Genomic DNA, 13,934 nt, shown 5'->3' with positions numbered 1-13,934 from the left:
CCCCCCCCCCCCCCTTCACTCTTTATATTTTTTGGCCAAGCTCTTGGTTCCATCACTGGCCGAGTTGCTTATTGCACTGAGAAATAATGACTTTGCAGGGGGGCACGTGGGGCGCAGGGGGGAGCCCAGGGGAACCCCAGTGCTCCTTATTCTGCCCAAGCGGCACCTGCACCCCGGGACGGCGCTGGCAGGAGCCTGGGGTCCCCGGAGCCGCAAGCCACCGGCTGCGGAGAGTGCTGCAGGTGGCAGCAGCAGCCTGCGCCACTGCTCCGGCCCCAATTAAATTTCTCAAACTCGCTCATTTACCAGCTTTATTTATTTATTTATTTATTTTCTAATACCCCCTCTCTTGCCGGGTTTGAATTAATATAATTTGTTTGCATGGTTTGGGTGCAACATCTGAACGCATGGGGTGCTGCGCGGAGGTGGGAAGATGGAACAGCACGTGGCTGCTCACATCAGCGCCTGGCTGCAAAGGCTTTGAGCCTTCCTCCTCTTCCTCCTCCTCGGGGCATTGGGGCGGTCAGCAGCCATCCCCCTTCAGTGGTGGTCGAGCGTCGGGAGGCAATCCTGGCTGAGCCTGTGAGGTGACAAAGGAAAATCTTTGCCTTTTGGTGGGTGCTGCCACCTGCCTTTGGCAGCACCCAGCCCTGTTGCCGTGGCAGGCTGGGGGTCCCCGTCAGCACCCACCACCAGCAGGTGCCTGGGCAGGGTGCTGGGAGGTGGTAAAAGCCTCGAGCTCCCCGTCCTGCTCGAGAGGGTGTATTGACAGTGTGCAGGGGGCACCCAGTGGCTCAAGGTCTGGAACGGGTACCCCTCTCCGGCGAGCCCCGGCATGGCCACTAGTTTCTGCAGTGGCTCTGCTATCGCTGGGGCATGCCTTGGCCTCCGTGGGATAAAGCCCAAAGCCACCCAGCCTCTTCTAGGTGTTTGTGGGTGGCCCATGGGCCGCAGTTGGGATGGGGCAGGAGGAGAGGCAGCTGGAAAGGCAGACTTGACAGTCCCTGCCATGAGAGGGGATGGCAGAGCTTTCTCCCCAGGTTCCCTGCCTGGCTGGGTGCTTTGGTGTCCACCTGTGGTCAGCCAGTGCCATGGGTCTCCATCGCCCGTCCTCCTTGGGGCCAGTGGGGGCTCTGAGGCTCAGATGCTTTCCCGTGGCCCGTACCTTCGCCACGCTTTGATTACCTGGACGGCTCAGGGAGAAAGCCCTTCTGTGGCACAGGAGGGCTCCAGAGCAGTGGGGCTGGCCATGGGGCTGGGGCAGTTGCTGGCTGCAGTGGGAGGCGCCGGCCATGGGCACCGAGTTACGGCCAGTGCCTGTGCTGCTTTCCTGAAGCCTGGCTGCTGCCCTGTTCTCTGCAGCATCTTTGGTGGCTGGAGCAGACTTCTGCTCGGTTTCTTCTTGCTTCGTACTGACCATGGTGTCACCGCTGCTGGAACTGCCGGGTCCAAAAGCCCTCGGCAGCAGGGCAGGCTGACCCGCAGGAGGGCTGGCGCAGAGGGCAGAGCAGAGCCATGGGGATCATCCTTTTGCCCTGGTGGCCTCTGCTAGTTGTCCCTCATGTACACCTCCCCTGCTGCGGCATCTGGTGCGGGGACACTAAAGGCATAATCTGTACAGAGGGGCAGTGTTGCTGCTCAGTGGGCGGCTTTTTTGGCTGAAGGGCACCTCTGCTAGTGGAAGCATGCTGGGGTGTAGTAGCAGGTGAGGTGTGCAGCTGGCCCTTGCCCAGCGTTGCTCTGGACTCCTCCCCAAGGAGAAGGGGTCTGGGCTGAAGGAGGGAGACGAGCCCCTTCTGCAGGCTGCAGGTTTGTAGTTGTCACCTGGATCTTCCTGGCTTCCCATTGCAGGAAGACGCTGCAGTTAATGTGTGTTGTCACGATAAAATAGGTTGGTCATTGGAGTTACAGCAGTGCCTGTGGGACTTGCGAACAGAGCTCAAAGAGCCACGATGGGATCTCTCCTGCTTCCCACCTGGTGTGGGCAGCTCCGCATGGGTTAAGCGAGATGCTCTCCTGGCCTCCAGTGACTGAAGCTGGTTAAGGGAGAGTTACGGTGCAAAGCATTGACTGTGAGGCTCGTGGTTACCAAACCTCCGTGCAAAGCATTGGAGTGGCCTCCTGGCATGGCCAAAGCCACCGGCTTCCCTGTGGAGACACACGGAGCCAGGTCTGGGCTGGCACCTGAGTGTGGACTCAACCTGCGCCGTCTGAGCATCACACCTCTTTGGGCAGAAAGAGGGGTGTTTTGGTTTCATTGCCCCCATGGCTGGTGTTTACGTGCCTTCTGCTTAATTGGAACCCCAGCTTGACCGTGACCCAGAGCCACTCACGGTGCAGAGCTTGCTGGGGTGCCTGCGCCGGCATGGCACTGCCTTGAGCATCTCTTGGCTCCATCTCAAAAAATGGCATCCCTGTTATCCGGGGAGGGAGGTCACTTTTGGGTGGGTGAGTGGGTGTTTTTACCAGCCGGTGACGAGCCTTACAGCTGGCATTAAAGCAACAAAGGGTTTTTGGGGAGCAGCGGAGTTAGAAAATGGCATCCCCGTGCTGGGGGGGTTGGGGTGCGGGTTGCCATGGCGACTCGTTTATGCCTCACTGATGCATCGTGTAAATCCGTTTGGAAACGAGAAGGGCCTTTTGTCTTTGGGAGGGTTGAATGGGCCTCATTAAACCCAAGATGTGGAAAAAGGGCCTTAGAGTGTACCCGGGAGGGGGATGGGATGGGATGAGACGGGCCCGTGGGGCTCAGCAGAGGTGGTTCCCCCTGCCTGGGGGCAGAAAGGGAAGCTGGGGGGGCTACAAGGTGCCGTAAATAACTGGAAAGTATCTTTTTGAGGGAGGCCAAAGGAGTGAAGGAGATAGGAGGCAGTTATCAGAAAGAGTTACCTGAAATTGCCGTGTTCTGTGCTGGCCACCTCGGCTCCAAAAGAATGCAGCAGAAATAGAAGAGGTCTGCAGAAGGGCAATGAAAATAATTATACATAGATCAGCAGGGGGAAAAAAAAAGATCGAAGTCTCTTTTTAAAGGAGGCTAATAATAGAAGATCACATAAAAGAAGTGGGATCTAAAAGTGTGGGGATTCGCGTGCTTCTATTTACCCTCTCTTGCAGTGATGAGTAACTCAACTGAACGAGCAAGAAGGAGACAGATACAGATGGGAGGCAGAGGAGAGCGGGGAACCTTTTTATTCAAGCTGTAATTAACTTCCTTCCGCGAGATATCTTTGTTCCCAGGAATTTAACAGGAGTCAAAAAGGAGAAAAAGGGTCCTCTGCCTCAGGGTGCTGGCACCACTCTGGGACAGGGCTGTGGCTGCTGCTGGTGTACTGGGATGGTGTGCTGGGATGCGGTGGGCCGTTGCGTTAAGTACGTAATTACTCTGTTTTGTCCTCAGCTCTTGAATGGTGAAGTGAGTTGGGTGGTGGGCTGTGGTGTCCTGCAGGGCTGGCCGGGGACCCCCACTGATGTGCCAGCATGTGCGGGCAGCCCTGCTGGGGGTATCGTAGGGAAAACCTGTTCCTGTCACCATGGAACGGGATGTCTGATGTCTCGTTTGAGCTCAGGGGGGACCGTGCAGTTGTCCCTGTCTGATGATGCTGTTTGACTTCAGCCACGGTACTGTGAAGGTACCACCCGAGCAAGGTCCCAGTATTTGCTGCCAACCCACTGATGTCTCGTGTGTGGTGGCAGTACAGGTTTTGGCAAGTGCAGAGGTGGCTGGCATCACCGGAGGGGCTTTGGAGCGATGGTCAGACTGAGTTCTGGAGGGACCCTCTGATGGCTGGAGCGTGACCGGGCTCTGTGGCACCAGGGGATCTGGAGGTCTCCTCCGGGGATTTCTCCTAGCTGTTAGCCAAGTGTCCTGGGCAGAGAGTCCCCTGTGCCTGGCAGCTGCCATGAAACAATGATGCTGTGCCCTAGAAAAGCAAACAAGAATAAGGCAGAGAGGCAGGCACTTGATTGTGTGTGTGCAGTTGGGCACTGGCAGCGCTCTCGCAGGTTTCGGAAGTGTTTGTCAGGAGTACGTGCCCAGTTTGTACAGGGAGTTTTGGCTTTCAAACTGGGTTTCTGTAGTTGCAGTGGCTCGCAGGAGCTGTGGTCCTGCTGGAAGGACCCATACGCTCTCTTGGTAGGAGAGCGGTGCCAGCCTGCTCTCCAACTGACCAGGCACCAGGAAAGCGCATGGCTCCTGCATACTAAAAAATGCCACATGCACCTCGGTTATCACTGCCCTCCCCTCACAGCGCCGCGCTTTGCCGGGCATCAGCAGCCTTCCTGCAGCCTTCACTGCCAGAAGTAGATGTCCTCTTGTAAGATAGAGTTATTTTTGGATTTCTTTGAAGAAAACAGCATTTAGCATATGTCGTCTTGTATGTATGTCAACGTTAATGCTTTAGAGCATCTCTTCCAAGGAGGAGACTGTTGTTAGATGTTGTTCTGTTTTCTGCAAAGTCTACAGTAAGGTGAGGTACATCGTGTTTCTTGGGCATGGAGGAGGGTGATGCTGCCCCAAAGATTTTGCAGTTCGTGTGGTGCAAGGAGCGCCTGGGCTTGGGGGGAGAGAGGTTGTTGGAAAGTGCATCAACCCATTCTTTTTAAAAAAATTAGATTTTCAGGCAATTTACTGCTCGTGCTCTCCCTGAGGAATAGCTGAAGGACTGCTAGCATGTTTGTAAAGGTGCTGATATCGTATCTGCAGGACACTTGTGTCTGCAGCTATTGCTGTGAACGTGTTAGCTTGTCCATGTTTAACTCTGACCCAGCCTGCTAGCCCAAGCGTGCCTGCATGGAGAAGAGGAGCCGGCATGGTGTGTGCATCTGGAGGAGTGAGGTATCGTTCCCAGCACAAGTCCTGAGCTTGCTCTGACCAAACTCACATGGTTTTCCGTTTTACCCCACGTTCCTAGGCTTGTTGATCCTCGAGCAGCAGCGGGATGGCGCAGGTCATCCCTGTGCGATGCCCGCTGGGATGTGCCGGTTGCAGGAGCGCCACTGCTGCCCGAGATCCTCAGTGTGGCTGGTGCCTGTGGGCCAGCCCGGATAGCTGTGGTCTTGTGATCTGGCAAGCAGTTTGCCGGGAGTCCTGCCACCCTCCCACATAGCTGCTCTTCCTCGGAGGCGAGGCGTGAGCTTCTCGGCTGCCCGTGGAGGGATGGCATCTCTCTGCTGGCGGTGGCACCGGGGTCCCCGGGCACCCTCAGTGTGCGGAGCTGTCGGGTGGGTCTGTGCCCAGCCACGTCGGGGTTGAACCGAAGGAGAAGTCGGCACCGTGGGGCTGGTCTGTGCTCGCCCGGGGACCGTGCCGGTGCTGTGGGGCAGCTTGACCTCCTGCCTAGGCACAGCCCAGGGGTGCGAGGGCTGCAGCCCCTGCCTGGACCCAGGGCAGGGCAGGCCTTCTGCATATTTCAAGGGATTACAACCTCTTAACCGCCCGCTCTCCCTCTGCCAGCAAACTGCCTCCGTGCTGCCAGGGCGGCTGCCTCTGATAGCAGGCACTGGCCAAGTGCGTGGCCCTTCCAGCAGGTTCCACTTGTAGCCCTTGGGTCACTCCATCAGGCCCCACTGGTGCTTTTGGGACCCCTGAAGGGAGCCTAGCCTTCTGTGCTGTAGAGAGGGGGGGCTGCCTGCTTCGCAGGGGGTTGGGGCCCCCCCCCGGTGGCCCCCCAACTTGGGGCAGGGGGAGAGGCTGCTCTTTAATCCCTTCTCTCTGCTCCGGCATCCCGCTGCCAACAGAGCTCCCCTTGTTTACCCAACTTGGAGGAATTGGTTTACAAGGCTCACAAATACCCTTTTCACCTTTCCCATCAGAAAACACCTCCCGAAACAATGAGGAAATTGGACGCTGCCATCTGATCGCTCCCAAGGAACCTGCGGGGCCGGGAGCTGGAGGCCGGGGGTGCAGCAGCGGGGATGCCTGGCTGGGATGTTCCTTGGCGGGTGGGCAGCCGCAGGTGCCACCCCAAAATCACCTTGAGGGGCTTTAAGTTGCTGCTAACTGTTGGAGGCTGGTGCTCTCCACCTGGCACACTGCTCAGCTGGCTGCAGTTTGCAGCAGGGGCAAAAAAAGAGATATATATATATTTTTAAGCTTTAATGGCTACAGTTAATCTTTCCCACCACCTTTGACATCGGGAGAAAGGATGCTTGTCTGTGAGCTGCTAACTGGTGATAGTACTGATGCTAAATAAATAAAACTAGAGCTACCATCCTCATCCTCCTCCTAAGTGGTGGGGGAAGCAGAGTGGTTTGGGGGAGACACCGTGGCTGGTTGGGGGGTGCACCCAGCACCCACTGGTTGCCTTCCACAGCAAAGCTCCAGCACATGCCATGCAGGATTAGCCCTGAAAGTGCTGAGCAGCCACTGGTGGTGGGTCACTGTGCATCCCATTGCATGGGGCAGGCTGGGCAGGGGCTTGCTGGGGCAGGTGGTGGGCAGGGAGCTGCTCGTGTCCCAGGAATGGGGTCAGAAACTGGGGTTTTGGGAGGTTACTGCTTGGAGCAGCAGGTTGTCCTTGGTGCCCTGCCACGCTGCTGGACCTGGATTTGAGTTGTCTAATAGAGTGTGTGTCTGGGGCTGTGTCCTGCGGCCTGTTTTTGTACGGGTGTCAGTCTTAGTTTCAGCGTTAAGGTTGATTTGAATTTTTATTTTTTCTTTCTTTCCCCCTCCGCACCTTAAAACGGGGAAATCGAACTGTAATGTGTGGAGGATACAGCAGATCCTGCCCCCCCGCCCTGAAATTACAGTGTGTACTCTGAGGGCACGATGAATTTCCCTATTAATTTAAAAGGAGATCTGTTCATTCCTCCCAGTTAAGATAAATTTGAAGATGTGTCCTTGTAAAGACAAGTCAAGACTGTAATTCTTTTTTGCCTACAATGATCCTTCTGAAGTGAAATTTCTCATGCTTGGAACTTGCTGTAATACTGCGTACAGGCAACTTGTGACAATTTTTGGGTGCTTTTTTTTCCTCTGCTGTTCTTGCGATAAATGTTGCTTTTCACCTTCTGTATTTTAAAGGAGAATTTCCTGGAGAGACGGATTCTTGTGTGATGGGAACTGTTGTCAGTCTTCCCTAGGATGGTCATCATAAGCTGTTGCTTGTGACAAAGCAGATTTTTTTTTGGGGGGGGGAAAGGGAAACCTCCATGTGTGGTTAAGAGCCCAAAGAGCAGCGAGAGCGGTTTCGAAGGCATATGCGTTGGGGCTTTATCTCCACCTCTTATGCTGCCTGGACTGTCAGCTGGGAAAGCCCTACTTGTAGAGAGGAGAGGGAGGACGCTAAGGGGGAAATGGAGGAGAAAAAAATCCGGGAAATCGGAGGGCAAAGGGTAAAAGACATGTGTGCGGGCAGGTGTGCGGCTGAGGGGGCGCAGTGGTGGGAGGACCACCCCAAAAAGCCCCATGCGGCATTGCAGCTGTGTGCCATGAAGGGCTGTCAGCTTTGGCTGGTAGCTCTGTCTTGCTTGGTGTTGGTGTTGGAGGTCTGGAAGAGGTTCCTGGGCTGATTCCCAGGCAGAAGCTGTGTGCTTCCGAAGCAGAGACTGAGTGTTCGTAGAAGAAATGCGTCTCGTCATTTTATCCTTGAAACAAATAACCATAGGCCACCTTTCTGAGTTTTCTAGGATGAAGGAGTGCCAGCAGGATGTGGTGCTGGGATGTTCTCAACTGCCTTGATTGCTTTATGGCCTCTCCCCTGGTTAAAACTCAGCTTGACCTGGTGCCAGCCAGCCATGCCGTCAGCGCAGGCTGGTGTCGCGTGGACTGGTTGGTTTGCAGGTGTTGGGCAAGGCTTTGGCCAAGGAGGTGTGATAGGTCCTGCTGGTATGGAGATGGTGGATGGATAGGAGCCTTCTCCTCCTGCTCCGGCGTTGCAAGACATCTGCTTGACTTGTTTGTGGCTTCCTGTTTGGCATGTTCTGGGCAGGAGGGAGCTGGCAGGAGGGGCTGGAGGAGGGAATTTGAGTCACTTGGGAGTCCTGTGCCAGAACCTCTGACTCAGCCCAGCCGTGGAGAAACGAATGTGGGATCCAGCTGCCTCTCGGGGTGGGAACCCGTGAGCGAGCGTGCAAGTGTGCACTTGTGCTGCATGTCTGCGGGCTGGCGCGGGGTGGGGAGGGAGGGGCAGGGGCTCCTTTGCATCTCCTGCTGCACGGCTCCTGGGATTGCGTCAGGGCTCCGGCTGTGGGTGGGGGAAGCCTTTATCGCTCCCAAGGCTTTGGAAGCCGTGTGCTGGCCAGGGGCCAGCTGACCTACTTGGTAGCATTCAGGCAAAGTGCGTGGCTCACCTGCCGGCAGCGCCGGGATCGGAGCTGGGCTCCTCCGTGCCAGCAGCACGCTGCAGCATCCCACCTGCACCGAGTTTCCTGCTCTTCCATCAGGCTGCTGCATCGCCTCCTTCCAGAAGTCACGATTTTTACAAAACTTAATCACTCCCACAAGCTTGCGTGGCAAAGGCACAGCCACTCTGCCGGCGGTGCTGGGTTTGGGATGATCCCGACTGTCCCCGCCGTGCCCGATGCCCCGTGGTGCTGCTTTGGGTACCGCCAGAGCCGGCATGGTGGAGGGGGCAGAGCCGCAGCCAGGCATGGGGCAGATAACCCACCTGAACTCAGCTCACGGTTGAGGGGGATCATACCCACTGCCCCTCTGCCTTGCCTCCTCTGCTGCGGCTGCCCCCTCCGACCCGATGAGCTGACAGAGAGGTGCAGTCGATGTCTGTCTGTCTGTCCGTCCTGCCCATCCCTCCCGCTGTTACAGCTGGCACCGATCTCTGGAGCCATTGCCAAGGGCATCGGGGTGTGCGTGGGCTCAGGCAGTGCCTGCCTGCTCCCAGCCTGGCCGGCTGGCGTGCAGAGCTGCTGGGGCTCCTGCAGCCAGAGGCCTGGAGCCTGGGCTGCTCAGCGCTGGTGTCAGCTCCGTGGCTTCTTGCTAAGACTTGTACCAGAGCCACGGAGCAGGTTGGTCCTGTGTATTTGATCTTCCTTCTGTGGTGCCTGCAGCCCCAGCCGGCACAGCTGGCCGGTGGAGAAGCTGTCCTGTCCCCCCATCCAAGTGCCAGGGTGGGATGGGGAAGGGACCGGCCATGTCCGAGAGCGGGAAGGGAAAGCCGCGGATGTGCAGCCTGCCGAAACACACGCTTCGGTTTTTGCCGTGCCCAAATTACATGAGGGAGTTGCAGGAGAGATAACTTTGCGGGAGCATCCATTCAACCTTATCTTCCATCAAGAACGTGCTACGTTGCCTACATCAAAGTGGATGATCTGCTGCTTCCCTCCTTGTTGCCCTAATCCTCTACTTCACGCTGAAAAAAAAATAAGATCAGAGTGTTGCTCCACAATAATGAAATCTGAATGCTAATTATCAGCATATTGCCTTCCTTCCCTTTGCAATGCCCTGCCTTCCAGCCCCAAATAGCTTTCCTCCCTCCTTGCTCCTCTCCATCCGGTCCTCCCACGCTCCTGGGCACGCTGTTGAGCCTGGCTTGGTGGAAGTTGTCCTGCAGGATGCTTCCCTCCCTTCCATTTAAGGACAGGAGTTCCTCGGGGAGCCGGGGCGTGGAAGGGATCCCTCCCTGCGCCCCATTGTCAGGACTTCTCCCCATACCTAATTATTGCCTGTCCCTGCAGGAAGCTCCTTGCCTGGCCGTCGGGCAGAGCCACGACGTCTCCAGCCCGCTCCACAGCCCTTTGTGGGAAGACTCCATTCCCTTTCGGGTGCCAGGCTTGGGGCTGGGGGAAGGGCGCTCGCCCTTGTTGTGGTGGGAGGGCTGGGGAGTGGCACCGAGCCAAGCAGGCCCCTGCTTTTGTCGGTGGGAGCCTGATCTGGCTCCTTGCGTGTGCAGCGGTGGTGAAGGAAGAGGAGGACTTTATTCTGGTGTCAGAAAACATCCTGCAGAGGGAAAGCGGTGGAGTTTAAGCACGACGTAAATGGTGTGAGAGTGGGGCTCTGCACGGGGTGGGACGGGCTCCACTGTGTGGCTAACCTCTCGCCCTCCTCTCTTCCAGGTTCATGACTGGGAAGGGGCTGGTCATCTACCCGGAGATTGGGGATAAACTGGACATTATCTGCCCCAAGGCAGAGCCGTCCAAGCCTTACGAGTACTACAAGCTGTACCTGGTAAAGAAAGACCAGGCAGATGCCTGCAGCACCGTCATGGACCCCAACGTGCTAGTGACGTGCAATCGGCCGGAGCAGGAGATCCGCTTCACCATCAAGTTTCAGGAGTTCAGCCCCAACTACATGGGCCTGGAGTTCAAGCGGCAGCAGGATTACTTCATCACATGTGAGTCGCCCTCCTCTTCCTCGCTGCCGTCCCTGGCTCAGGGGGGCCGTGGGGGCCTGGAGAGTGTCGCCAGGCACTTGTTCACAACTTGGCCAGTGCAGAGAGCTGACACGTATGGAAAATATTTCCTGCTGGATGGGAGAAAGGGGAGGAATGTGTCACTGGCCAAGCGGGTCACCAGCCCGTATCTGGCTGCGGTGCTGTGTCCCCTGCCCTGCCTGCAGCCGGGAGCGGGAGCAGGAGCATGCCCCCCGCCCTGGCAAGGAGGGGCAGCCTGTGTCTGGAGCACCATCACACCCGGAGCTTCATTTTCGCTGCCGTCTTTGCTGGAGGTGTTGCAGGGCATTTCTTGCAGGGCTTTGCCCTGCAGCTGGGGAGCTCCTGGTGGGATCAGTCAGGATCAGGAGGAGCGGTGTCTGAGGAGATGCTCGTCCTCCTCCCTGGGAAGCCACCGGCGGTGCTCAGTGCTTGCTGTGGTCTAAATGGCTGTAAAATTCTGCATACTGGCCTGTTCCTCTTGTTCCTTGGAATACCATGGCTTTTTGGAGTGGAGAGGGAAGGAGGGCTGGATTTTCTTGGAGCCGGTGGTCCGAGTGTGCAGGGGACCATTGCACAGGGATGCCTCTGCCTGTGCCAGCTCCGGTGCAGATGGAGGGAGGACGCCGGGGAGCTCGGCCGTCCCTCGGCAGCACTGGGCTGGGCAGTGCCTGCCAGCTCGCGCTTCCCTGGCTCATCTTCTCAGCCTCGCTCAGCACATCACGTGTGAACCCGCGGCGGAGCAACCGGCAAAGGGCACGGTGGCCATGCGGCTCATCTCTCCCCTGGCCGTCACATGCCGTGGGCTCGCCGGCAGGCGGCTGGGTGCAGAGGTCAGCTGCCCGCGTGGGAGGTGAGCGCCGAGCTGTGGGAGCTGGTGCTTTCCAGTCGGTAAACAATGTATTTTTAGCCCGAAATCTTCACCCTCGGAGGGGTGGCGAGGATGTTGTGGGCAGCTGGGGGCAGGAGGTGCTCTGTTGTAGCGCGGTGCCGTGGTGATTTGAGCAAAGCCGGTGCACAGAAAGCAGCCGGGATGTGCTCCGGCAGGTCAGCCCTGAGCCCACCCTTGCTTCCCTTGTGGTAAATTTTGCTTAGTGCTTCTTAGTGCGTGGCTGAGTGCAGGGTAGTGACAAAGGGGCTGGCAGGGGTTTCTGGTTGCCTGCGCCTGGCACCACGTGTCTGTAGGAGGGGTGATGGTGGGGAGGACCTGGTGCAACAACCCACTCAGCCGGCTCGGCATGGTGGTGGTGCCAGCAGAGACCGCGGGCTGCACAGGGCTGAGTCACTGTTTGACGGGGCCGGTCTCTCTCGAGAGCTGCCATCACTCGGTCATCCTTGCTGTCCGGATCCGAGGCCATCTATCCAGTGTCACTTGGGGGGCACAGGTGGGGTCACCAGCTTTGCAGCTGTTGGGGGTGCAGGAAAACCCTGGCTGCAAGCCCAGGTGCCCCGGGGATGGGCTGGGGATGCCAAAAGCCCTGGCATAGCTCCTCGGCAGGCTCCTGTCTCCCTCACCGTGAGTAGCCGTGGCTGGTACCAGCCTGGTGGCTCTGGGACCCAAAAGGTCAGTCCATCTGCTGTCCCTCAGCTGAGGCAAAGCTTTCCCTGCAGTGTGGGCAAAGAGGGGGGAGAAGGGGCTAAGAGCACAGCCATGAGTCTGCCTTTTGTATGTCAGGCAAACATCTTGAAGCACTCGGTCAGTGGCTCCTCTGTGCTTAGGGGTCAAGTTCAAGCAGCAACAAGGGCTGAAAGCAGAGTCCCACCTCACGCCCCCAAGCTACATCCTGTGGGACCCTCAGGCTGCAAATAGTCTCCAAAGACAAATAGATTCCCCAAAACAAGCTCAGGAGCCTAATGAAGTGCCGGGGTGGAGAAATGTGGGGTCCATTGTGTTGCAACGCAGTCCGGCAGGGAGGTGCAGGCATAGCAGGCAGGAGGATTTACCAGGCTCTGAATTGCACAAGTTTTAAGGAGCTGCTTTGCATTTCACACGAAAGCTCTTGCTTAAGTTAAATCAACCTCCTGTAGCTTTTGGTGGCGTTTCCACAAGCGGCCGACAGCACGCTGCCGAGTACAAACAGGGCTCCCCAAGAGCCCCCATGGCTTTGAGCTGGTGCCAGCTCCTGTCCAACGCTGCCAGCACACCTGGGTCACTATTGCTCCGGCTCATTGCAGCTCCGACGGGATGCACAGCCAGGATTTTGCAAGCTCCGCCGTGCTGGCTTGCCGGCATGGCGCAGCTTGCAAAATCTCAGCTGCACATCCCGTCGGAGGTTTGGCTGAGGCTTTTAAATGCGTTGCATTTTTGCCCAATCTTTTTTTTATGCTACTAGCAATGTGAATCTTCTCCCATATCTAGAAGTTTTTTCTATATTTATAATGCAATCCTGCTTTCTTCCCAAGGCGGGAGGATCTCCCAAGAGATGGCCATAAAATCCCATTTATCTTTTTATTTCCCCATCCTAGTCTCCCATTGCAGCATCTTGGAGCCTGACTAGGGCTGGAGTAGAGATACAGTGAGTGGGGTGCTCAGAGCATCCCTGTGGGGTCCCTCCTTTCTCCGGCAGCCGGCAGTGCCCTCTGCCCCCTCCATGGACCGTTTCTGACTTTAATTTCTCTTGACTCCTCTGCGCTTTGATGCGAGCCCCCTCAGTGCTGGGAGCCAGCAGCCGCTGCCAGCTGAACTTTGGCCCCTGGGTGGGCTGAGGATGCTCCTGTGATCTGGCTGTACCCTCTGTTGAGTAGCCCCAGGAGCTCTTTCTGCCAAGAAATAAAATAGCCAAAAAAACAAAGTCAAAAGTCTCCTGAGCAGACCACCCACGTGTTGTCTTTTTTTTTCTTCTTTTTTTTTTTTCCTTTTTTTTTCCCCTTCCCCTCCCTCTCCCCAAGCTTTGCCGTGACACACAAAAGATTTTTTTCTTTTTCATTTGCTGGCGGCCCTAAGCTGGGGAAGCGATGCTGAAGCAGAGGGGAGCAGGGCAGCAGCAGGACGTGTGCCGCTTGGCCCCCACCTTCCCCAGGCGGCTGGAAAGCCTCTCTGCCAGAGCCAGGGGGCTTCCTGGGGTCCCTCCCCATTCAGGGCTGCTCCCTGCCTTCGCCTTGGATATGCCAAGCTTTGTTTGGGGCCACTTTTATCATGGAGGGACACAGCCCCAGCCCTGGGCTTAACAATGAAAAAAGCTTTTGAAAGAGAACGTAACCTCTCCCCGTCCTCTCCGAAGCCTTGCACTGGGCTCCTCCGCGCCAGCCCCAGGCTTTCATTAAAAGCGTCTTTTCTCCCAGGGCGGGGCAGGGGAAGGTGATGCTTCTTCCTAAGCCTTTTTATAAAGAACAAGATGTGGTAGCTCCTGGAATGAATTCTTGCTTTTTGCCCCAAATTAAAGTCCTTTTGGGGGTTCTTGGCCAAGCACAAAGCTGCGGGCAGGCTGCTGGAAAGGTCGTTGGGGACCCCAGGGTGGCTTATACTTGCAGAGCTGTGTGTGGATGAGAGTGCTGCTGCCATTCCCTGGGCCAGCAAGGAGGGCTGGATCGCTCACACCGTCCTCATCGAGGCAGAAGGTGCTTTTGGCTCATCAGCAGGCGTGTGGTCGCTCCTCCCTTTGCCCCTGCAGA

General features: G+C 56.9%; 1 protein-coding gene across 1 annotated transcript in view; it reads left to right on the top strand.

The window, feature by feature from the left end:
• The window catches only part of EFNB1 (ephrin B1), a 50,706-nt gene that overhangs the window by 20,838 nt on the left and 15,934 nt on the right, over positions 1-13,934 (top strand). The window contains exon 2 of the mRNA XM_080366331.1: positions 10,009-10,286. Coding sequence (XP_080222457.1) covers positions 10,009-10,286 — 278 coding nt within the window. The remainder of the gene's footprint in view (positions 1-10,008; positions 10,287-13,934) is intronic.

The sequence above is a fragment of the Falco punctatus genome (assembly GCF_963210335.1).
Source record: "Falco punctatus genome assembly, chromosome: 15".
In the NCBI taxonomy this organism is placed as follows: Eukaryota; Metazoa; Chordata; class Aves; order Falconiformes; family Falconidae; genus Falco; species Falco punctatus.
This window is presented reverse-complemented; position numbering and strand designations above follow the sequence as displayed.